Genomic DNA, 25,725 nt, shown 5'->3' on the forward strand with positions numbered 1-25,725 from the left:
TTCAGCCTCCGACTTTGGCTCAGGTCACAATCTCATAGTTCATGAGTTTGAGCCCCACTTTGGGCTCTGTGCTAACAGCCCAGAACCTGAAGCCTGCTTCCAGTTCTGTGTCTCCCTCTCTCTGCCCCTCCACTGCCCACACTCTGTCTCTCTCCCAAAAATAAATAAACACTAAAAAAAAAAAAAAAAAGTACATCCTTCTTAAAGCCATAGATGGGATTATACTATACATTGTAATGTGAACCTTGATTTTTAAAATTTCTTAATATATCTTAGAAGGTTTTCCATGACAGTGTATACAATTGTTCTCCACTTATTTTAATAGCTTTGCAGTATTCCATGGCATGGATATACCAGCCTTTATTTAATCAGTTCCCTCTTAATAGACATTGCAGTCCTTTGTTATAAAGATGGCGGTGCAGTGAATATACTCCATACACACCCTCTGTGTACACGCACAAGTTCAGCCATAGGGTACATTTTTGAGTCAGGGATAAGTGCATGTACGATTCTTATAGATACTGCCATGTTGTTCTCCAAGCAGAGTAGATGTCCCACCTTCACACGCTACAAACAATGAGACATACCCCCATTACAGTGATGATGGTGACCACCCAATATACGTTGTGGCCTTAAGAAGTAAATATCACTATCCCTATGATGACACAACGGAGGTTCAGAGAGGTGCAGTGACTTGCCCAAGGACACACAATTAAAAAGCTGTTCTCCCAATACATATATGTGATACAAACTTTAAAAGGAATAACACATTACTATAACAGTTAGGACTAGATTTGGCTGCATGTGATAGGAAAACCCAAATAATTGTGGTCTAATGACCCAAGGTTCAGTCTCTTATATAAAACAAATGCCCAAGAGTTAGACAGTCCAGAGCTGGTATTGTAGCCCCTGAAGTCAAGAGCTCTTTTTAGAGCTCTGCCTCACCACTCTTGGGTAAGGCCCTTGTCCTCATAGTTGAAGATGGTTGCTAGAGCCCTAGCCATCACCTCTGCATTCCAGGCAGCAGGATGGAGGAATGGGTGACGAAAAAGGGGCAAAGAGCACATTCTAGCAACCTTACAAATCTGTTTATATAAAGTTATTTTCCGTGAAGACACATAGCACATCTGCATGCATTTTTACCTACTCATGTGGCCTAGTCATGTAGCTGCAAAGGTAGCTGGAAGCTTTATTTTTGATGGTCAAGTTCTCAGCAAAAACTGGGGGCTATAATAGTAAGGAAGAGGGATGAACAGATATAGTAGCAAAGTACTGGTCTCTGTCATGATTATGTGTAAAAATTAAGCTAATCACCTTCCACAGGCAGTGACTGTTCACCGTTCTTGACTATCTGGAAAAAGACTTATCTCTTTTGTCCAAATTTTTTTTCCACTTCCCCAAGAGTTGCCATGACCTGTCCCCACTTCACCAGGAATAATTTGCATACCTCTTCTCACCTGCCAGTTGATTCTCACAAAAGTGCTATGAAATAAGTGGGTGGATGTCATTATCCCATTTTACAGATGAAGAAACCAAGGCCCAGAGTGGTAAACCAACTTTGCCTAAAGCAACATAGTGAAGAATGGAGTTCAGCTTCCTTTTGAGGCCATGCAAAGTGGGCAGTGTCTCATGGCTTCAAGGAGAAAGGCTCAGTTTGGTGCTAGTATTTCCTTAACTCCTCACACACTATTAAACCTCTTAAACAGAGAGAGAATGCTCAGAGCATTTGGCAGGCAAAAGTATCCAGCTAGGATCTAAGAACATTGTTTTGGTTTCATTATATTTATAGTTTCCTTCTATTTGTGGCAAATGATCCTGGTTTCCTTTTCTATGATAGTGATATAAAGCTTACTTTTTAAGTAAATGCCTCTAAGTTAAAAAGTGAGGCTATTAAAAGAAAAATGTTAAGTAAAGACCTGTCTGGGTTTAAATACAGATCCCACCACTGACTAGCTCTGTGTCATGAGATATGATACGTGTTTCCTCTGAACCTGTTTTCTCATCTATAAAATGAGGATCATGATTTTCCCTACCTTATAGATTTGTAATAGCATTAAACAAGATCATGGTGTCAGGAGCTCTGCACCCTGGCATGTAGTTAAGCACTCAATGCTCTTTGTTAACATTATTATCATATTATGAATATTCATATTATTAATTTTGTCACAACACTTTCTGGCTGCTTGGAGCAGGGGAAGTCAGTGGACTGAAGGGTAATGGATAAAGATGCCCCATCAGAGGGCCCCTTCCCCATACTAGTGGTTCTCAGCCAGGGACAGGTTGGCCCCCCTCCCACCCCCCCCACCCCCCCAGGGGACATTTGGCAATATCTGGAGATGTTTTTTATGATGACGGCAGGGGTGGGGTGTGGGGCAGGGGGAGATGTGCCACATCCCACAAGGCACAGGACAGCCCCCCATCATGAAATATTATCAGGTCAAATGTCAAAAATGCTTCCTTTGAGAAGCCCTACCCCACATGGCACCCCACACCTGTGTGTGTGATTCAAAGCAGCCGGCTCATTATTTCCAAAAGAGACTCGAACTCATACTCCAAAGACTTCAGCCTCAGTTTCCTCATTCAGCACATGGGGATGAAACCTGCCTTACCTGGAGTCATTCTATCTCCTGATGGTTGAAACTCTTTGTCACTTCCTTGTTTTAGGCTGTCCCTAGTGGTCTTTTCCTCTCTTCTCCCAGGTCCAGGGAAGCCATCTGATTGGTTTTTCTCCATTTGCTTGACTTCTGGGTGTTTCCCATTCCCTGAGCAGCCTTGGGCGCCCCATAGCCACCACCTACAACGCTGCAGAACAGAGAAGGCAGAGAGAGTGGGTTAGAGATGGAGAGGTCCACCCCCTCCCTCTCCCAGCATCCTGTTATTCTGGGTCTCCACCCCGAGTGTGCTTCCTTGCAAGCACTCCTTGACATGCATAAGTATTCTGTTTGTGTACTGACTTGATTTTATTTCTTCCACACACCTCTTCTGAAGACCACGCCTCCAGGGGCCCCAGCATCCTGCACAATGTCCGGCACATTACTGGCCCCCGGGATTTACGTGTGCAGTGTTCGAAGGGAGAGCCGGAGAGAGGAAAGGGCCAGGTGCTAGATCCAGAGAAGGAAGAGAAGCGAGAAAAGGATGAGAGAAGAGGAGGGCTGATGAAAGAATGTTAAATGCAGAGAGATCTAACCAGACAAGGGGAGAGGGAGGGTCGAGGCCAACCCTTGAGCGCGATGCAGACATGCCCGAGAGACAGTGGCAGAACAAGAGACAAATGCAGAACAAGAAAGATGAAAGGGTGGACAAGAGAAAGGAATGGGGAGGCACGCGACTGAGAGAGGCACGTGGGCGGTGAGAGCGAGAGCGTGCGGGCGCAGGGCCACGGGAAGGAAAGTCCTTGAGGGCTGAGCGCGGAGCTGCCAAAGGGAGAGGCCCGCCCTGCGAGCCTGGCTGTGCCGCCGGGAGCTCCGGGTGCGGGCGCCGTCTCCATGGAAACGGCGACGCTCTGGGCTGGAGAGGAAATGCGGCCTGTGGGGAGGGGAAACGGAGGGGCTGGGTGGACTTGGCCCATGCCCAGGCTCTTTTCGTCACCCCCAGCCTTTCGCTGAGGAGGCGGGAGCGCGCCTCCTGGGCCGGAGCCCTCAGATACCCAGGGCGCTCCTTCGCTCCCCTTCCCCGACCCCGGCGTTGGAACCTCCTCTCGTCTCCGACAGGGGCCTGGAGGGCCTTGCAAAATATCTGGGATATTTGGGGAGGTGGGCGGATGGACCTTCTCCGTAGGCTCCTCCTCTCCTCCCTCCCAAGCGCTCAGTCCTAGGCCTTCTCCGTATCCAGAACTCCAGTCCCAGGGATTAACCTGCCCACAGCTCCCAAATTTACATCTCCAGCACCGATTTCCCCCTGAGCTTACCTCTCCATTTGGGTAGCCAAAGTGCATCTTCGAACTTGTGGGATTCTTTAGCTCCCCCAAGCTCATTCTCACCCCAGGGCTTCTTGCATTTGCCGTCTCCGTTTGCCAAGAACACTTTTCGCAGCAGGCAAGCACGGGGAGAGGGGACACAGCCCTAAATGTGTGTGTGGTCACGGTGCTGTGACCTGATGCAGCAGGGGGAGCCCTGCAGGGGGAGCCCTGCATCAGGACGAGGAGCACAACCTAGGGATGTGGGGAATACTGTCGTGTCACAGGAGGACGGAGGAAGGCTACAGGAGGCAAAACCTTAGAGCGAGGTGCCCCGGCGCACTGGTAGACGGGAGTCTGGAGCCTAGGGAGCACTTGCTTGAACGATAGGTGAGGGAGACACGTGACAAGGCTGAGGGCGTCCTCCCCACCCTGGGGACTAGATGGGCCTCCGGGACAGTGGGCAGCACTGACCACCACCCTCTCTTTGTCACCACTGTCTTCTAAAATCCAGGTTAAGCACCCCATGGGCCTGGTGTGGAACCTTCAGGTCTCAGACACAGTAACCTTGTTGCTGGTGGGACTGTCGAACACCGAGAGGGCAACATCAAGCCGCAGACACAGTCACAAGTCACAAGGCTAGCTGCTCACACCACATGGCAGGAGTGGAAGGTCACAGCCCCCGGTTGCTTACTGAGCCTGGTTGGCTCTCTTTGGCTGTGTGGGGCTTGTGCTGTTTGGCTCAGACTTAGGTCCCACCAACTAGGCTGGGCACTGCAAAGAGCCTACCCAGACAGACTATTTGGGTTTGGATTGGCAGAGGTGGGTCACTAAACACTGGTGAGTGGATGCCAAGGTGGGAAACCAGCAGGGGCCTATTTCTGTAGAAGCCTCTTCTTGGCCTCTCCCTGTTTCCCCTCCTCCACCGCCTGAAACTAAGCTCCCTGCTCCCCAATAATTTCCTTATTTATGTGACTATTCTTTTTATCATTATGACTAGCTTTGATGATAGTAATAATAACATTTAACATTTTTCTGGGATTTACTATGTCAAGCATTTACATTTGCTGCCTCCTGTAATCTTTGCAACGACTTGGATGCCATCATTAGCCCCATTTTACAGATGAGAAAATAGGCTCACGGGTGAAGGAACTGGCCTAAGTTCCCACATCTAGAAAAGACGTGAGTAAGGATTTGAGCCCCAGCCCTGTAATGTCTTTGCTCTCACGGACCTTTCCCCCGCCTAACTGCAAACTCTGTGAGGCTGGAGTGCAAGCAATGCCCCCATCCCCTGCCCAGTCTAGTGCCTGCACACGCGGGGCCCTCAGTGAGAAAATGCCAGGGACTGAGTGCCTTACACACCTGACTTCCTTTAATCCTCACCACCACCCTGTGCGGTAGTGCTGTAATTTCCATGACACAGACACAGACAGGTGGCATCCCCAAGGTTGTACACCCAGTAAGTGAAAGAACTTACTCCAGTCTTTTCTTTGAGAGCAGCACTCAACTGCGTGAATGAGAACGTAGGTCCAGCATCTTGAAGGGAAGGGAATGGCGCTCAATAAATGTTTGTTGAATGAATGACAAAAATAAAGAACGAGGAGGATGGGAGGGGGTAAGCATGGTCAGGATGCTAAAGGGAGCTGAAGCAGCTGAGCGTGAGTTACTATTTTCTTGTATTTGCACCAAGGCTTCCTGGAGGAGTTGATTTGATGGGGGCATTATGGGTCCCAGAAAGCTTCTGCTCCCCGAGGCAGGAGGCCATCTCAGACCCTAAAGTTTCTGGAACCCACAGAAGCGGTTAACAGGGTCTTGGGTTGACGGGTGGGTGGTGGGGGGGAGAAGGGGGGGTGCGGGGGCGGAGGTGGGGGATGGAGGTGGGGTAGGGGGTGGCAGGCGGGGGTGAGGGGGTTGCGCAGCCCAGCCTGGAGGGCTGTGGTGGTCCTCTGGCTCTGGGGAGTACTCAACCCCTTCTCTCTTCCTCCCTGACCATGGCGGTGTGCCCGGCCTCGCGTCCCCTCAGCTCTGTGCCTTGTGCTGGGCTGCATGATCTTCCCCGACGGCTGGGACGCCGAGACGATCCGGGACATGTGTGGGGCCAAGACCGGGAAGTACTCCCTGGGGGACTGTTCAGTGCGCTGGGCGTACATCCTGGCCATCATCGGCATCCTCAACGCCCTCATCCTCTCCTTCCTCGCCTTTGTGCTGGGCAACCGGCAAACAGACCTGCTGCAGGAGGAGCTCAAGCAGGAGAACAAAGGCGAGTGTGCTTGGGGCCGGGGGTGGGGCCCAGAGGTGTCACAGAGTACTCAGACAAAACCAGAGCTGGAAAGGGTGCAGGCAGTGAAAGCCATTTGACGTTATTCCTCAAATCCCAACATTTGCATGCCTGTGACCCAGCAGACCCAACCAGGAGTATAAACCCATGAGAAATGTGCTTGGACGGTCTTAGCAGCAGTTTCAAATAGCAAACTCCTGAAAACAATGGCCATTGACAGGAGGATGGATAAATAAATGGTGATATATTCATATTATGGAATAGTGCATAATGAATGAATACACTTTAGTTATAAGTAACAGAATGGACACATCCTGGAAACATAATATTGAGAAAGAGAGGGAAAAAAATAGAGTTCCAGAAGATGACAGAATGATATTTTTATGGAGCTCAATAAAAAACCAAGAGACATGAAATAATGTGTGGCTTAATAATAAATATGTTTATGGTAGTACTGTATATATTTTTTTAAGCAAAGAAACAATAAATACAGAAGATAGGATGATGGTTATCTGTGGTTGGGATAGAAGAGGGGAGGCCAGGAGCATGAGATGTGGGTGTGTAGGCATGTACAAATTATTGGCGATCACAGTTCTTTCATGGTGAGCCCACACAGGTGTTTGTATACGTAGTATATTACATATCAACTTTTGTATGTATCAAGTAACACTGAAATACAGCAAAGAAAAAATTGACACACGAGGCCAGAGGCTCAGTGCTAACCACTGTTATCAGATATTTATGCATATATGTACATAACATATGTTATATGTCCCTTTATAAAATATATAGTAGTGTTATGTGCTAATATAACACAGGATAGGCATCATCCTAAACAAATCCCTTGCTTCTTGTGCCCAACCCTAGAGCATATCTGAAAGATCTTTCTTTATCCTTTTATGGAGAACCCTTTATATCCAGTGCTTAGCATTACATCAGATGGAGGAACTGTAATTTCTTAACCATTCTCCTTTTAGGGACTGGTAGGGAGGTTTCCAGGATTTTACCATCACTGACAATGCTAGGCTAGACATCTTTGTGCCTTGTTATATACAATGTTTTCTGGGTGCTTTTTCAGAAGTGGAGTTGCACACTTACAATTGTAATGGTAGTGCCAGATTACTCTCCAAAGAAGGGTTGGTCTTCTGAGCCAGGAGCCTACCCTGCCCCTGGAGCAAGGGGCCGGGGGGCGGGGGGGTGGGGGGTGGGCAGGGATGGCACCAGTGGACAGACACCCGTCTGTCTGCGTGTGCATTCCCTGCAGTGAGAAATAGGAGTAGTGGTTTTCACAGTCGCACCCTGCATGTCACATTAGCATGTGCTGGGTGTATATTTAGCACTCTCCATTAATTATATTCCTCTCTTGGAGTCTCTCACCTATAAAATGGGGATAATGGCAGTGAGGCTTATTATCTCATCTGGCAGGAGGCAGGTTAGTTTGGTGGTGGAACCCTTGGACTGAAGGCAGACCGTCTGTGTGGGAAGCAGGTTGATCAAGAAATGGCTTCATGTCCTTGAGCCTTAGTTTCCTGCACTTCATAAAATGAGGGTGGTGGAAATAGTACCACCTTACAGGGCTGTCTTGTGAAGAAGAAAGATTATGTCTATTAAGGGGCACTTGATGAATACTCAGAAAAAACTGTCACTGCTCAAGACTCCCCATCAAGCAGACATCATGGCCACCATTTTACAAATGCGAAAGGTGAGTCCCCAGGGAGGTGCAGTTAACTTGCCCAAGGTCACCGAAGCAGTGCAGCCAGGATTTGAACCCAGGTCCAAATTCAAAGGCCAGACTCTTCCCTGCTGCCTGCTTCCTTTTCGGGGGCCCTCCTGGGCTGCTGGGCTGCTAAAACCTGTCTGTGAGCCTCCTGTCCCTGGAGACCCTGACACCTGGTGGTTTCTGTGCTCTTGGTGTGAGGTCAGGGCCTGCCCTCTGGTGGCAGCTTCCAGAAGTGCATTACTAAGAGCCACCGCCTTTCTGAAGAAGAGGTCTGGGGTGCAAATGGGTGAGATGGGCCCAGCCAGCGTCCTCTCCTCCTTCCCCAAAGTGCCCTATTCTCAGTGCTAAGAGCGATGTGAAGGAGCCCCAGTTTGCCTTCCCTCAGCCTCTATGGGTCTCCATCCCTCCAGTTCAGTTCTGAGCTAGACCTCTGGGACAAAAGTAAAAAATAAAATAAATTGCCATCATTTCCAGCATTTACTAGGCACTAAACATTGTGAAAAAGCCCTTAGCTATAATTATTTATGTCTTTTTCACCCCTCAGAATCACTCTGTGAAGGAGGCTATTATGACCGTTGTATAGATGAGGAAAATGAGACTCAGAGGGGTCAAATGGCTCAAGATCATCCAGCTAGGCAGAGGCCTGGCTGGGATTTCACAGCCTGTGCAGGTCACTTCCCTGCCCAGCTTTGCCCACCCCACCTGAGAAGTGGCTGAGGGGAGCCCCAATGCCCTGGCAGTCTCTGACTTTCTCCAATTCTCTCTCTCTCTCTCTCATAGATTTTGTGGGCTCTACAGTAAGCTCTGTGTTGCGGCCAGGGGGTGATGTCTCCGGATGGGGAGTCCTCCCCTGTCCCGTCGCTCACTCACAGGGACCCTGAGGGCCAGGATCACAGCCCAGGAATTGACCTGTCCTCAGCTTCTCCCGTTGCCTGCCCTCTCATCCCTTCATTCAAGCTCCAGGGGAAGACCCCATCGAGGACTGACTTCTCATCTGCTACCTGCCTGTAGCTCCAGGCTTTGAAGAGATCGGGGCTGGGATGCAGTGTGGGGGAGGGCCTGATTCTGCTCTTCCCTCAACTGACCTAAGGGAGCTGGAGCCCCGGGCCCTTGGGCTTCTCCTTTCCTCCCTAGCCTGGCCTGGGGACCCTGCAAAGTCTCCAGGGGAAGAGACGCAGTGGTTCCAGTTCCCCAGGCCCCCTCAGTCTGGAGGGCTGCTGCCTGGCTGTATCCTTGCCTCCTCTGGTCCCTGCCTCCTGCAGAAACTTATTCAAGACACTGGCCTAGGGTGGACCGGACTTTTTCCTATTTTTTTCTCCTCCGATGATGGTTCCATCATATCATTACAGAGCTCCAGGTGCCACCAGCCTCCCTGGGGCCTCTCTGCCACCCGCTCCAGCCTGTTCTCATCTCTCCCAAAGGAGTCTGAGCTGCACTGAGGGAGAAAGCACAGGGCCTCCCTGTCAACGGCTGACTGGGGCCCTGGGCAGCCCAGAGACTGAGGACAGACAGGCTCTGGAGGCAGTAGGGGGGGGTGCTCGGACTCCTGTCTTGATGGCATCTGATCATGGCAGCTGGGGCTGGAAGGGGCTCAACCTGGGGCTGGCCCGGCCTCCTCTCTGCTGGGGTGTCTCACCAGTGACTGGACCCTTGACCCCAGCCTGTTTTGTACAGCACAGACTTCTTGGCCCTGTTGTCAGGGCTGGGGGTTTGGGAGGGGGGCCCGAGAGTGGGGAATTAGGGGATACATCACCCCTTTGCCCCTTCTCATGCCCCCAGCCCAGGCATCTGCCAAGGGCAGAGACTGTCTTGCCTCTTTGATACTTTTTCTGCATAACTTGAACTTGCAGGTCACCTCTGAACAGGGTACCCCCTGTCCCCATCCCCAGGCCTTGTAACCTTATCCCTACCTCCACTTCCTCCCCTTGCCCACCTCTCGCCTTGCGGTATGCCCAGGGTCTGCAGCCCAATGGGCAGTGCTTGGAGCTGAGGCATGAGTGTGTGTGTGTGTGTGTGTGTGTGTGTATGTGTGCGCGCGTGCATGTGTGTGACAGAGTGAGTGTATGTGTGCACGCGCGTATGTGTGTGTGTGTGTGTGGCGGGGGGCAGATGGGGAGTCCTCTCTCTTTCCTCTCCTAATGGGGGGGCGTCTCCTTTCCCTTTGGCCGGGAGCAAGTGAGGGAGACTCCAGGTGTTTATAAACTCCCCTCGCTGCCTGGTGGACCTGGCAGGCAGTAGAGCCATCTGGCCTGGGACATGGACAGCCCCTTTCAGCTCCCAGTTCAGGTGGCAGGTTGGTTTCATCTAGTGTGCCTACTACTGTCTTCAGGTACTGGGAGGAAGTACTGGTCCACTGTGTAGCAGGAGCACGAGGCCTCTGCAGGTTCAGTGGGGAAGCTTGTCATCACTTCCTATCCGGGTCTCAACCAAAGGAGGGGAGAAAAGCAGCGAGTGCCATGTATTTGCCAATCTTGTGTTCATTTCCATAGGACTTGGACCTGAGAGGGTTTCCAAGACAGACCCTAGAAATCCTCTGCCTGAGACCCCCATCTGGACCCTAATTGGAGTCAGATGCTGGGTCCTGGTAGGATTCCTGAAACCTGGAACTTACCAAGTCTTGACCTTCCACCCCCTCCACCAACTCCCCCATCCTGGGCAAACACCTTTCGTCTGGTGCTCTGGCTCCAGCCCCATGCTCCCCTCTCCCACTCCCCCAGGGCTCTACCTGCAGTGTGGGGCTCTACACCTGGGGCCTGTGCTAAATGGGAGGGTCTGGGGAGCCTCATGGGAGGCAGTGGGGGGCAGAAGTGAGTTCCTTAAAGATCCAAACCAAAGCCCAGTGTTGGCAGGCTACAGGGTGGGTGGGCAGGAGCCAGTATCTGGGAAGGGGGAGAGATGGGAGAGAGCCAGAATGAGAAAGGGGAGAGAAGGGGTGGAGAGGCAGAGAAATGGGGAAAGGAGAGATGAAGAGTGTAGGGGAGAGGGGACCCTGATGCAGAGAGCCTGGAGGTAGTGGGGAGGTGGCCGGGAAGATGGAGAAGGAATAGGGACAGGGAAGGAGGCAAATGGAGAGGTGAGGTGTGGATAGCAGACTGGAGTGCAGGGGGATGGCATGAGGAGGAGAGGAGGGTAATGGGGGCAGGACAATGAGGAACAGGAGTGGCTGCTGTGTGTGCACTGTGTGCAGGGCTCCTGTTCCCCCAAGGGGACTGCTGGGGGAGTGTGGGGGCAATGGAGCCCTGTTGTGGGAGGGGGGGATGTTAGAACCGCCCCTCAGAGGCTGAGGCTACTGCCCACCTCTTTGGGGCAGGGGCATGACTGGAGTGGGTTAGTGGGAGGGAAGAGGGATGTCAATCCCTTTGAGGTGGGGTCTGAGTGCCTCCAAGTCACCATGCATCCAGCCAGCTGCCACCTTGCTGAGGAAGGGGCTGCCCAGAGATGCACCTAGGAGTGTGGGTGGGGTTAGGAAAGCAGGGTTGGGCAGGTGAAGGAGTGTCAGGGGAACACAGGGAAGGGAAAGAGGCTGGAGTGGGCACCAAACCATAGCCCCATCCCTCAGGCTTCAGCACAGGTGGGACCAGAGTGAGGAAATTGCTTCAGGCAGGGGCCCCATGTGAGGCTGAAGTACCATCACCCTGTGGCCCAGATGGCTCTCTAGGGGCAAGGAAGCCATCATGGACACGGGGAGGTTTGTGGTTTGCCCTCAGCCAAGGCAGGCAAATTGACTTTTCCCTTTGGGAGGAGATGAATACAGAGATCCCACCTCAGTGTGGCCCCTGGGACTCTTGCTTCTTTAAAGAAGTTGACCTTTGAGTGGCCCATGGAGGCACTCCTCCCCCGAGTTGTGACTGGATGAGAGGGGTCTGGCACTAATAGGTTGTCTTTGCTATGTGGTCTGGGGACTTTCAGAAGAGGCCGAAGCAGCCACAACATGGAGGTGGTTGAGAGCACTGGTTGGTCAAGTCCTTCTGAATCTCTAGGATGTGAAAACTTTCCTGTTTGGGAACCAGTACCCCCTCAGGAAAACATGTTTTTCCTGAGGGGTTGAGGACCATGGGTAGGATTGATTCTTTTCAGGCCTGGACTATCCAAGCTGAGAACTTTTAGACAAGGCTGTAGGGAAATTCCTTGGCCTTCTTGAGATTCCTGCTTGGGCACAGGGAAGTCAGCCTTCTCCAGCTTCCAGTGTGATTGAGACAGGGGAACCCTCTCTTCGGAGAAGCTGGGACCTTCCCAGCACAAGAAACTTGCGCAGGTCCCTGCCTGGCTGAGGGCTAGCCTTCGGGTGAGCATGGAGTTTCCTGAGAAGGGAATGAGGGGGATAGTCCTTCCCAGAGCTCTGACCAGCAGATCTCAGGGGCCTGTGCTGTGTGTCATTAGGATAGCTTGGTGTTGTCTACACGCCATTAGTAAGTTCTGTCTGAATGTGTCCTCGCTGTTCATCGTCCAGTTTGGTAACATTTATTTCAGTCCTGACCCCTTCTGCTGCTGCTGGATTTGAGCTTCAGTGCAGGTGGAATGATGTTCAAATAAAGAAACACTTTATATCACCCATGCTGGTTTCTTCTTCTCTGAGTTGGCCCCCAGGGGATCAAGACGGGTGAGATTCTACCCTTTGTACCAGTTGGCTGCATATTAATGGAGCTACACTGTGGCTTAACAAGAGCTTATTTTCCTTTCACATTAAGTCTGGAGATAGCCAGACCATGACCAATATGGCCTGCAGCATTATCAGGAACCCAGGCTCCTTACCTTTCTGTGCTGCCATTTTCAATCCTGGCTTCCAGTTTCAAGGACACCTCATGGCCCAATATGGCTGCTGGAGCTCTAGTCATTTGGCCACATTTCATTTGACGGAGACTTCTAGAAATCCCATAGGATGGGATGTACCTAGCTGAAATGTAATCCTTTAATGGGCACATGCCACGCCAAATAAAACTGTGGTTCTTCTTCCAAGGAGAAAGGAGACATAGATGGAGCAGGCAGTTAGAAGTCTCTACACAGTGCTGGTTGACTGCATAGGTTTGATTTTGGACTTAGGACTCTGACAAGGGCAAACATGACTCCACCCTTTTCTGCCTGTGTGCCCTGGACGGGTCCCTTTGCCTCTTTCTAAATCCCCACTACATAAATGGAATTGATGACAGTGATCTCAGGGGATTGTAAGGAACAAATGAAGGAACGTGAGTTGCTTCACAGCATCTGGCACATTGTAACATGTCCCATGTGGCAGCTACATTTATTTATAATTTGTGCCCTTGGAAACTGAGTCTTCAATACATTTTGGGCACTTAGTATAGTCTAAGCACTTAAAGAACAAAAGAGAGACCCTACGTTAAGTGTCAATCTGATTGGGGAGATGAACATGTAAAAATGATGTAAAATGTGGCAGGTGCAGGGTATTGTGGGTGCCCTGGGTAGAGACACCTTAAATGGCATTTGGTGGGGTGGGTAGAGCAGGAGACCGTTTCACAGGAGGATGAATAGGAGTTAGGCAGGCAAGGGTCAGGAAAGCCATTCATGAGAGAGAAGGCAGCTTGAGGAAAGAGCTGGGTAAGAAACAGAATGGTATGTGCAGAGCACTAAAAGCAGTTGGCAATGCTGAACTATAAAGTGCAAGCAGGGAGGGTCAGAGATTAGTCTGGAGACAGGTTCAGAGCAATGGGAACCAGGGAGGATTTCAGCCAGAGAGGGGCATGATTAATTTTGCATTTTAGGAAGATCACTCTGGTTGCCCTGTTAGGGAGCCAAGTTAGAGGAAGACAATTTTAATGAAAGGGAAATCAGAAATCTTGCCTGGGTGCCTGGGTGGCTCAGTCAGTTAAGTGTCCAATTCTTGATTTCAGCTCAGGTCATGATCTCACAGTTTGTGGGACTGAGCCTGTGTTGGGCTCCACACTGACAGGATGGAGCTTGCTTGGGATTCTCTCTCTCTGTCTCTGTCTCTCTCTCTTTTCCTCTGCCCCTCTCCTGCTCATGTGTCCTCTCTAAGTAAAAAAAGAAAAGAAAAGAAAAAGAAAGAAAAAGTCTGGCTTAAAACAAGGTGAACAAGGTGGTGGCAGTGAGTCTGCTGAGAGGTGAGAATTTTGCTATTTTGGAAGTAGAACAGACACTTGGTAGCTCATTGATTGACATTGGGTAAGAGAGTGGCACCAAGGATAATGGATACATTTTTTGCTTGGGGGACAAGAAAGAATTGTCAGTATAACACCAGAACAAGATGACCAATTCAGTTAGAGACTTGCTAAGCTTAATAAGCATGTGGGGGGTGCCTTGTTGGCTCAGTTGGTGGAGTGTGTGACTGTTGATCTCAGGGTTGTAAGTTCGAGACCCATGTTGGTTGTAGAGATTACTTAAAGAAATACATAGAAAAAGAAAATTAAAAAAAAAAAAAAGCATGCAGGACATCACAGTGGAGTTGTCCAATAGTCAGTTGACTGGGATGGATTTGGGAGCTCAAGAGACAGATCTGGGCCAGAAGCATGAGCATTCAGATAATGGTTGAAATGTAAAGCAGAGATGCCTTTGCTCAGGGCGACTGTGTTGTGTGAAGAGCACAGGGCTATGAAGTGAATGCTGGAAACACCAACACATAAAGGTCAGAGGAATGGATGTCCAAAAGGAGAGAACAAAGGAAGAATCAGAGCTGTGAGGAAAATCATGAAAGTGTGTTATGGAAACCAAGGGTTTCAAGTTCAAGGGAAAGGTCAACTGGAGCCAAGAAGTTCAGAATTAGGGACTGAAAAGTGTGCCTACTGGATTTGGAAGCAAGGACACCATTGTTGAATTTCAGGATGTGGAATCTTTCTTTATATGAAACAGTTCTGAATGTTCCTAGATCATGGCCAGTAAGAGGTTGTTTGTTTGTTTGTTTGTTTTAAGTTTATTTGGAGAGAGAGGGAGAGAGAGAGAACAGGGGAGGGGCAAAGAGAGAGAATCCCATGCAGGCTTCACACTGTCAGCATAGAGCCTGATGTGGGGATTGTACTCACGAACTGTGAGATCATGACTTGAGCTGAAATCAAGAGCTGGTCACTTAAGACTAAGCCACCCACGTGCCCCATGGCCAGTAAGAGTTTAACGGTAAAGAGAGAACGACTGAGAAGAGGCAAGAAAGCCTTTTTTGGGGTAGAGGGAAGTACAAGATTTAGGGAGTTCTTGCCTGATAGTATCCATTTTCTCAATGAAGCAGGAGGCAAGACTGTCCACTGAGAGGAGGGAATGAGCAGTGGGGTTGAAGAAATGGTGAAAGTTTGGAACAGTTTCTACAGGAGCTGCCAAAGGACCACAAAACTGATGTATGACCATGAATTTATGGAGACATCAACCAACAGGAGGGCAGGCACAGAGAAGGCTGACTGTAGATTCGTAGGTAGGTGCCAGGTAAGCAGAGTGTCCTAAAAGAGTGTTTCACTCCTACCATGAGATCCAGGTTGCTTACAGAAAGACAGCCTGTGATGGGACAGATAGATGGAGAAAATAAGGGACTAAAGTTTATGTGAAAGAGCTGGAAGGAGAGGAAATTGTGGTTAGAAACCTGGGTGCTTGACCTGAATATTCTAATTCTTAAAGACAGCTTTGAGATGTGAGGCACTGGGTAGGAGGTCTACCCAAATGGTGGGAATAGTGGCAGAAATTGGGGTGCAGATGAGCCAAAGTTGTCTGTCCAAGAACCAAAGGGAGTGGTGAAGGCTAAAATAGAAAGAAACTCCAAGCACAATAACCAGGTGTTGTGTGCATCAGTGGAGCAAGAATTTTTACCTGAAGGACAAGATATATTTGGGAACATTTGGAGAGAACCTTCAGGCAAAAAGATGTATGAAAGAGGAGTCTCCACTTATTAAAAAAACTTTTTAAATGTTTTTATTTATTTTTGAGAGAGAGAGAGAGAGAGCGCACAAGTGGGGGTGGGGGCAGAGAGAGAGGGAGACCACAGAATCTGAAGCAGGCTCCAGGCTCTGAGCTGTTAGCACAGAGCCCGATGTGGGGCTCTAACTTGTGAGCTATGAAATCACGACCTAGCTGAAGTCAAACACTTAACCAACTGAGCCACCCAGGCACCCGAGGAGCCTCCACTTAAAAGAGCTGCAAAGGAGGTGGTGTCCTAAGGAGAGAACCATATTTCCATATCACATAAAAAATTTGTCTCTCAAAGAGGTGTCCAGAGAGCACAACAGAAAAGTTGGGAGAGAAGGATAGAACAGAGAAAGAACCACATTGTAAGGGTCAAGAGCACCAAGAACCAGATGACACAGAGGACTCTTGTTTTGGGAAATGACTAAGGGTAACAAAAGCATGAAGTTGGTAGAACTCACGAGACTCAAAGCTTCAAATGGAGCTCCAGTTTGAAATCCCTTTCAAGTCCACTTAGGCACAGCAAAAGGACTGGTAATGCCAGCTGCTGGCACCTGAACAGATCTGGAGGTGCTGGAAGGCTCCTTTAGGTGCCAAAGCAGGTACAGAAATCCAACCTGAGTGGCCTGGAGGCTTCTTCAAATTCATTTACGCATTCAACAAAACATTAATTGAATGTCTGCTCTGGTCAGGTACTGCTAAGCTCTGGAAATACAGAAATAAATCAGACATAGGCCCTGGACTCAAAAGATCACAGGCTGGTTAGTGGCAGGGTCGTTTGCCTATTTAGAAGCGCTAGCTAAGACTCTGGTTTTTGTTTTGTTAAACATGTTGCAGCATAAAACAAATGTACAGGTAGATGGAATATTATAAAATACCCTACTATTACCAAAGTGACAGATTCTTGCTATTCACCCCAGAAATCTTTCACTTGCCCATAATCACGATCCCCTTTCTTCTCTCAGAGTAACCACCACCTTGACTTTTATGGTAAACAGTTCCCAACTTTTATTTATGTTTTTCACCCAAGTGAACAACTTTAAACAAAATAGTTTAGCTTTGACTTTATTTTTACGTCTTTTCCCACCTAATTTCTTTTTATCCCTCCTTGTAATTTGTTGACGAAATTTGTTATGCAGTGATACACAGATGGAATTTTGCTGGCTTCATGCTTGGGGTGTAGTTGAACAAATTTCTCTGTTCTCTATATTTACAGCAAATTGGTATTTGGATCTAGATGCTTATTCAGATTCAGGTGTGTGTGTGTTGCATTTTAATAAATGCTTCATAGTTTTTGGGTTTTTTTCATCATCAGATACATAATGTCCAACTGTTTTTGTGTCATTAGAAGTTACAAAACAGTGATGTTCCAATTCTATCATTCTGTCTTCAGGTATTTGTGGAAACACTTCTAGAAACACCCGTATTTACAACCTATTTGGCCAGTCACACAATGTATGTAGGAAAGACAAGGAAAATACTGATGTTCCCCTTTATTTAAGTTTTCAAAAATAGAGTTTGTTCCCTAACATCTTCCAGAGATGAACAATTATTATGTTTTGGTACCATTATGAACTCATGAATTTAAACATATTTGGTGTATTTTGTTCCATTACATTTCTTAGCCTCATTAATGGTTAAAATGTCCCATCACTGGTCAGCAAAGGCCTCTTTAAAGAGAATCTTTTACACCTAACCCTAATTATCTTTAATGGTATCCTTCCTCTCAGGTATGACAAGATGTTCTAGACTGATCTTGTACATTTCCTTCCTTAGATCAAAGTCAGCAATTTCTCCAAGAAGCCCTATTTCCAAGATTTTCCTGTTGATAGAGCTAAGACAGGGACACACAAAACTTGTATGTATATAGGATCCATCCAACAGATCTGTTTATATCTCTCTGTCTGTCCATCCATCCATCCTGCCCTCCCTCCATCCAACCATCCATCCATCCATCCATCCATCCATCCATCCGTGATAAAATCCTCATGAGTTGATACTGATACATGAAAGGCTTTGGTTTAACATCGAACTATAATTCCTTTCCCCTTCTATATTGAGAATCCTGTCAAAGACATTGGATTCATTTGCTTTGTCCCACATTAAAGGCTTCAGATACACTGCCACCAATATGATCACTAAAAATATACTCTTTTCAGCTTATATTTTTTAGTTGTACTATATCGATCTTGCCTAGGTCACATAAATCATTTATTTTTAAAGATTTTAAGTAATCTCTACACCAAACATGGGGCTCAAACTATAACCCTGAGATCAGATCACATGCTCCACTGACTTGAGTCTGCCAGGAGCCCCACATAAACTATTTTATAGTACAACCTCTCTTTACATCCCTCATTTACTCTTAGTTCTACATATAGCTAACTGTATATAATTAACTCACTACCAGATTTTCTGTTGATGTTTCTCAAGACAGTTTGAAGCTTTTTCTTTTTTTTCCTAATTAAACAAAAATATTTTAGAGAGAGAGAGCACAAGTGGGGGAGAAGGACAGAGAGAGAGAGAGAGAGAGAGAGAGAGAGAGAGAGAGAGAGAGAGAATCCCAAGTAGGCTCCACACTCAGCACAGAGCTGATGTGGAGCTCGATCCCACGGCCCTGGGATCATGACCTGAGCTGAAACCAGGAGTTGGAATGCTCAACCAACTGAGACACCCAGGTGCTCCTGAAGCTCAGTTTTTAATGGATTCTTCTCCTTTTTTTTTTTTTTTTAATGTTTATTTATTTTTGAGAGAGAGAGAGACAGAGTGCAAGTGGGATGGGGGGAGATAGAGAAAGGAGACAGAATCCGATGCAGGCTCCAGGCTCTGAGCTGTCAGCACAGAGCCTGATACAGGGCTCAAACCCACCAACTGCAACATCATGACCTGAGCTGAAGTTGGATGCTTAACTGATTGAGCCACCCATGCGTCCCAGTTTTTAATAGATTTTTAAAAAATTTTTAATGTTTATTTACCCTCGACAGACAGAGACAGAGTGAGAGAGAGGGAGAGGCAAAGAAAGGGAGACACAGAATCTGAAGCAGGCTCCAGGCTGTCAGCACAGAGCCTGATGTGGGGCTCTAACTTACAAACCATGAGATCATGACCTGAGCCGAAGTTGGATGCTTAACCAGTTGAGACACCCAGGTGCCCCTTTAATAGATACTTAAGAGCTAACAAAAATGAAAAATGTCCAAGTTCTTGCACACTGAGGATAGGTTGCTGCTGTCATATACTTGAAAGTCAGTTTGGTTGGTATGAAACACTTGGCTCAGTCTAAATATTTTATTATTTTTAAAAAACTTAAAAAAAATTTTTAACGTTCATTTATTATCGAGAGACAGAGAGACACAGAGTGTGAGCAGGGGAGGGGCAGAGAGAGGGGGAGACACAGAATCTGAAATTGGTTCCAGCTCTGAGCTGTCAGCACAGAGCCCGATGCAGGTCTCGAACTCACAAACTGTGAGATCATGACCTGAGCGAAAGTCAGTCGCCCAACCAACTAAGCCACCCAGGTGCCCCTAAAAAACTTTTAAAAAATGTTTATTTTTAGAGAGAGAGCGATCAAGCAGGAGAGGGGCAGAGAGAATGGAGAGAGAGAGAACTCCAAGCAGGCTCTGCGATGTCAGTGCAGAGTCCAATATAGCTCAAACCCAAGAACTGTGAGATTGTGACCTGAACTAAAATCAAGAGTCAGATGATCAACCAACTGAACTACCCAGGCATCCCTATTATTTATTTAATTAATTTATTTATTGACTGGGGGATGGGTAGAATCCCAAGTAGGCTCCATGCTGTCAGCAGAGCCTGACACGGGGCTCGAACTCAAAACCATGAGGTTAGGACCTAAGCTGAAATCAAGAGATGCTTAACTATCACTGTCTTGAGTATTTTATTTTAATATTTATTATTATTTTCTTTAACTTTTTAAAGTTTATTTACTTATTTTTGAGAGAGAGAGAGAGAGAGAGAGAGAGAGAGAGAGAGAGAGAGAGAGAAAGGGAGGGAGAAAAACCCAAGCAGGTTCTGCACGGCCAGCACAGAGCTCACCTGAATCTTGAACCCATGAACAATGAAATAATGACCTGAGCTGAAATCAAGAGCCGGATGCTTAACTGATTGAGCTACCCAGGAGCCCCTAAATATTTTTGAGAGAGAGAGAGACAGCGAGCGAGCGAGCGAGCGAGAGAGGAAGCAGGGGAGGGACAGAGAAAGAGGGAGTCAGAGATCTGAAGTGGGCTCCATGCTGACGGGCTCTGCCCTGACAGCAGAGAGAGCCTGATGTGGGGTCGAACTTATGAATTGGGAGATCATGACCTGATTAGAAGTCAGATGCTTAACCAACTGAGCCGTTCAGGAGCCCCAACAGTCCGAGTATTTTAAATATTTCATCTTTTTTCGTCAATGAAGTGTTGCTGTGAAAAAAAAGCCTGATATAATGATATAGCTAAATTTTCTTCCCATTTAAGTAACTTTCTGGGAAGCCTGGATACCCCAAATTTTTTCCTTTTCTTTAAACTCCAACAGTTTTACTAGGATGTCTTGATATTGGTCATTCTGGGTTCCAGATATGCAGTATCCTCTTTCAATTGGTAGTTTAAAATATTTCAGGAAAGTTTTCTTAAATTATAACTTTTGGTATTTGTTCTGTTTCCTTATTTGTCTTTGGGAACTCCTATTATACACATTTTGTGTCTTTTTTGACCTGTCTTCTATACTTGTCACCTTTTAAACAAAACTTCTTTTGCAGTTTTAGGTTCGCAGCAAAACTGAGAAGGTATAGTGATTGCCACATTTTCCCCCACCACTTACACATGCATATCCTCCCACCTTCTCAACATCCCCCATGAGAACAGTACATTCGTCACAATTGATGGATCTATAATGACACATGATTATCACCCAAAGCCCACAGTTTACATTAGGGTTCACTCTTAGTGTTATACATTCTGTGGGTTTGGACAAATGTGTAATGGCAGATCTCTACTGCTGCAGTATCATAGAAAATAATTTCACCATGCTAAAAATCCTGTATCCCACCCACTTATTCCTCCCTCCCTACAACCCCTGATCTTTAACTGTCTCCATACTTACGCATTTTCTAGGATGTCAGAGGATTAGAATCATACACTATGTAGCTTATTCAAACTAGTTTCTTTCACCATTAGTAATATACATTAAAAGTTCTTCCATGTTTTTTTTTCATGGTTTTAACAGCTCATGTCATTAGTGCTGAATAATATTCAATTTTCTGGATACATCAGTTTATTTATCCAGATATTCACCTACTGAGGTACGTCTTGGTTGCTTCCAAATTTTGGCAATTATCAGTAAAGCTGCTGTAAACATCCATGTGCAGGTTTTTGTGTGGACATAAGTTTTTAACTCCTTTGGGTAAATACCAAGGAGTGTGACTGCTGGACTGTATAGTTAAGAGTACATTTATTTTGGGGTGCCTGGGTGTCTCAGTCAGTTAAGCGTCTAACTTCGGCTCAGGTCATGATTTCACAGCTCTTGAGTTTGAGCCCCCCACTGGGCTCTATGCTGACAGCTCAGAGCCTGGAGTCTGCTTTGGATTCTGTGTCTCCCTCTCTCTCTGCCCCTCTCCTGCTTGTGCTCTCTAAGTAAATAAACATTAAAAAAAGAGTATGTTTAGTTTGTAAGAAACTGCCAAAATATCTTCCAAAAGTAGTTGTACCATTTTGCATTCCCACGAGCAATGAATGAAGGTATTTATCACTTTGTATCCCCATCAGCATTTGGTGTTGTCAGTGTTTTGGATTTTGGCCATTCTAATAGGTAACTAGAGACATCTCATTATTGTTTTAACGTGCCATTCCCTAATGACATATGATGTTGAGCATCTTTTCACATACTTATTTGCCATCTGTACATGAAGCGTCTATTCTGTTCAGATCTTTGGCCCGTTTTTTAATCAGGTTCTTTTTTTCTTTGCCAAGGATATGAGAGGGAAGCAATCTGCAGATAACTACAAATAAAGCTTTATTTAAGAGCTCTAGAAGGCTTTATACCTACTGGTGGGTATCAGTAATAATGGACCTTAAAATGCATGCACACATTAAGTAGAGCCTTTAAAAACCAATGTGTCTAAATAATATGTTAAATCTTTTATGAGTAAACTAAACACTACTTCTTCTCCTCACTACCATTTCTGTTTTATAAGGTCCTTTAGGCAGAAAATTTCCTTGTACTTAAAAAAAAAAAAAAGAAAAGAAATATTGCCATTTGCAACAATATACATGAAACTTGAGGGTATTGTGCTAAGTGAAATAAGATAGAGAAAGACAAATAACATATGATATCACTTATATGTTACTGTTTGTTGGCTCTTGAGTTGTATGAGCTCCTTACATATTTTGGATATTAACTCCTTATTAAAATCCTCAACTTTGTTGGATCTTCTAGGAAATTAGTTAAATCCACATTAATTTTTCCAAAAAGGTTTTTCTCTCTCCTTTCCTCATGTCCCTTCTGTCAATTTCTTAAATAATTAAAACACATTCATGGGGCGCCTGGGTGGCTCAGTCGGTTGAGCGTCCGACTTTGGCTCAGGTCATGATCTCGAGGTCTGTGAGTTCGAGCCCCACATCAGGCTCTGTGCTGACAGCTCAGAGCCTGGAGCCTGCTTCTGATTCTGTGCCTCCCTCTCTCTCTCAAAAATAAATAAAGATTAATTAAAAAAAAAGAAGAAGAAAAAAAGAATTAAAGCACATCTTGTATGCTAGCCCTGTGGAGAATAAACAGAGTGAAATCCTGATCTTAAGGAAATTATAGTTATATTGGTAGACATAAAAGGTTTAAATAGAGGAAATAAGGCTAACAGTGTTGGCCGGACCTAAAACATGAAGGCTATGTATGTCTGATGTTACATTCTCCCTGTTAAGTCTTATTGTTGATTTTTAAAATTGAGATTTAACATATAACATTAGTTACAGTCAGGTGTAGAACATAAGGGTTAAATGTATGTATATATAGTTGACCCTTGCATAGCTCAAAATCCATGTATAACTTCTGACTTCCCAAAAACTTAACTAGTAATAGCCTACTGTTGAGCACATAAGCCATACCAACAACATGAACAGTCAATAAAAGCATATTTTATAGGTTATATAGTGTATTCTGACAATAATACCTAACTATCCCCCTGGTATTTCTACCTATGTGGTTTGTCTGTAATTTGTTTCAAATTGCTGCAAATCTCCAAACATTTTTCCAATATGTTTACTGAAAAAAATCCACATAGAAGTAGGTCTGCAAAGTTCAATCTCACATTGTTCAACAGGCAACTCACTGTAAAATGATCACAATGTCTAGTTAACATCCATCACCAGTTACAACAAACTTTTGTGATGAGGACATTGAAGACCTACTCCTTCAGGAACATGTGAATATACACAATATTAATTATATAGTCACCATGCTATACACAACACCTATAGGATGTATATTTTTTAACTGCGTATTTGACCTTTTGATCACTTTCACCTATTTAACCTTTCATCATTCCCTTGCAATCACCAATCTGTTCTCTGTATTCATGACTTTAGTTTTTTTTTTTTTTTTTTAAGAGTCCACATATAAGTGAGATTACATGGTATTTGTCTTTCTCTGACTTTAATTGATGTAGCAACATGCCCTCCAGGTCCATCCATGTTGTCACAAATAGCAAGATTTCATTCTTTTTTTTTTTAATGGCAACTTAAAACAATTTTTTTTTTAATAATTTTAAGTTTTGGGTGAGCACGTATGTGTGCATGTGCATGCGCAGGCATGTGAGGGGGAGAGAGGCAGAGAGAAAGAGAGAATCCCAAGCAGGCTCCATGCTGTCAGTGCAGAGCCCGATGTGGGGCTTAATCTCATGGACAACAAAATCATGACTTTAGCCAAAATCAAGAGTCAGATGCTTAACCAACTGAGCCAACACATTTCATTCTTTATGGCTGAATAATATTCACACACACACAGAGTCTTCATCCATCCATGCATGAATGGACATTTACGTTGCTTCCACATTTTGGCTACTGTCAATAATGCTACGAATACTTGGTGCACACATTTAAGTTAGTTTTTTCACTTCCTTTGGGTAAATACCCAGAAGTGGAATGGTGGATCATATAGTTCAATTTTTAATTTTTTGAAGTATCTCCATACTGTTTCCCACATTGGCTGTACCAGTTTACATTTCCACCAATAGTGTATAAATGTTCCCTTTTCTCCATATCCTTACCGACACTGTTTACTTCTTGTCTTTTTAAGAAGAGCCATTTGGGGCGCCTGGGTGGCGCAGTCGGTTAAGCGTCCGACTTCAGCCAGGTCACAATCTCGCGGTTCGTGAGTTTGAGCCCCGCGTCAGGCTCTGGGCTGATGGCTCGGAGCCTGGAGTCTGTTTCCGATTCTGTGTCTCCCTCTCTCTCTGCCCCTCCCCCGTTCATGCTCTGTCTCTCTCTGTCCCAAAAATAAATAAAAAACGTTGAAAAAAAAATTAAAAAAAAAAAAAGAATAGCCATTTGCCATAGAGTTTAGAGGGTTTTTTGTTTCCTTGATTAACATGATTAACAGGATGTTGTTGCATCCAGGACACAGCAGCAGCCTCAGCCTTAAACTGTGTTTCTGCTCCTACCCCTGGAGCCCTGGGCAGCATGGAAGGGCCTGGCCACCCTATTGTAAGTAAATTCCATCAGAAATTCAACTGGCTTCCAAACTGGGGGTGGGGGGAGGGTGGGAGGGGAAGATATCCTAATAGGTGTGAGATGACATCTTTTTAAAATTTTTTAAAGTTTATTTATTTTGAAAGAGTGTGCAAGCAGGGGAGGTGCAGAGAGAGCAGAAGAGAGAATCCCAAGCAGGCTGCAGGCTGTCAGCGCAGGGCCTGATGTGGGGCTCAAACTGACAAACTGTGAAAACATGATCTGAAATTAAATCAAGAGTAGGATGCTTAACCAACTGAGCCACCCAGGTGCCCTGAAATGACATCTTATTGTGGTTTTGATTTGGACTTACCTGATTAGTGATGTTGAGCACCTTTTCACATACCTGTTGTCCACCCTTATTTTTTCTTTGGAAAAATGTCTATTCTGATTCTCTATCTTTAAATATTTGAGTTAGTGAATTGTGTGAGCTCTTTTTAGATTTTGGATATTAATCCCTTATCAGGTATGTGATTTGCAAACATTTCCTCCTATTCCATAGGTTGCCTTCTCATTTCGTTGACAGTTTCCCTTGCTATGCAGAAACTTTTTAGTTTGAGGTAGTCTCACTTATTTATTTTCCCTTTTGTTGCCTTTGCTTTGGTGTCATATTCAAAAACTCACAACCAAGACTGATGTCAAAGAGCTCACTGCCTATGTTTTCTTCCAATTTTATGGTTTCAGGTCTTACATTCAAGTCTTTAATCCATTTAAAGTTCATTTTTTGTGTATGGTGTAAGATAGTGGTCCAATTTTATTCTTTTACATGTAACCATCCAGTTTTCCCAATATCATTTATTGAAGACACTGTCTTCCCCATTGTATATTTTTGGGTACTCTGTTGTAAGTACATTGACCCTGTATGTGTGGGTTTATTTCTGGGCTCTCTATTCTGTTCTACTGATCTATGTGTCTGTTTTGATGCCAGTACCATACCGTTTTGATTACTATAACTTTGCAGTATAGTTTGAAATCAGAAAGCATTATGTCTCATCTTTGTTCTTCTCAAGATTGCTTTGGCTGTTCAGGCTCTTTGTGTCTCCATTTAAGTTTCAAGATTATTCATTTCAGGGAAACATGCCATTGGAATTTTGATAAGGACACCACTGAATTTGTAGATTGCTTTAGTTTGTTTTCTTATTGTTTCATTTTAGGAGTTCTTTGTATATTTTTGATTAACAGTCTTATCAGATGTATCTTTAGCAAATATTTTCTTCCAGTCTGGTTTGTCTTCCCCTTCTCTTGACAGTGCCTGTTGCATAACAGAAGT

At 45.7% G+C, this 25,725-nt stretch overlaps 1 protein-coding gene across 1 annotated transcript in view; it reads left to right on the plus strand.

Annotated features, from left to right (window-relative positions):
* The window catches only part of LHFPL4 (LHFPL tetraspan subfamily member 4), a 32,660-nt gene extending 20,215 nt beyond the window's left edge, over positions 1 to 12,445 (plus strand). The window contains exons 3-4 of the mRNA XM_058726105.1: positions 5,919 to 6,155; positions 8,674 to 12,445. Coding sequence (XP_058582088.1) covers positions 5,919 to 6,155; positions 8,674 to 8,774 — 338 coding nt within the window. The 3' untranslated portion in view covers positions 8,775 to 12,445. The remainder of the gene's footprint in view (positions 1 to 5,918; positions 6,156 to 8,673) is intronic.
* The last annotated feature ends 13,280 nt before the right edge of the window (positions 12,446 to 25,725 follow it).

Source organism: Neofelis nebulosa, chromosome 4 (assembly GCF_028018385.1).
Source record: "Neofelis nebulosa isolate mNeoNeb1 chromosome 4, mNeoNeb1.pri, whole genome shotgun sequence".
NCBI lineage: Eukaryota > Metazoa > Chordata > Mammalia > Carnivora > Felidae > Neofelis > Neofelis nebulosa.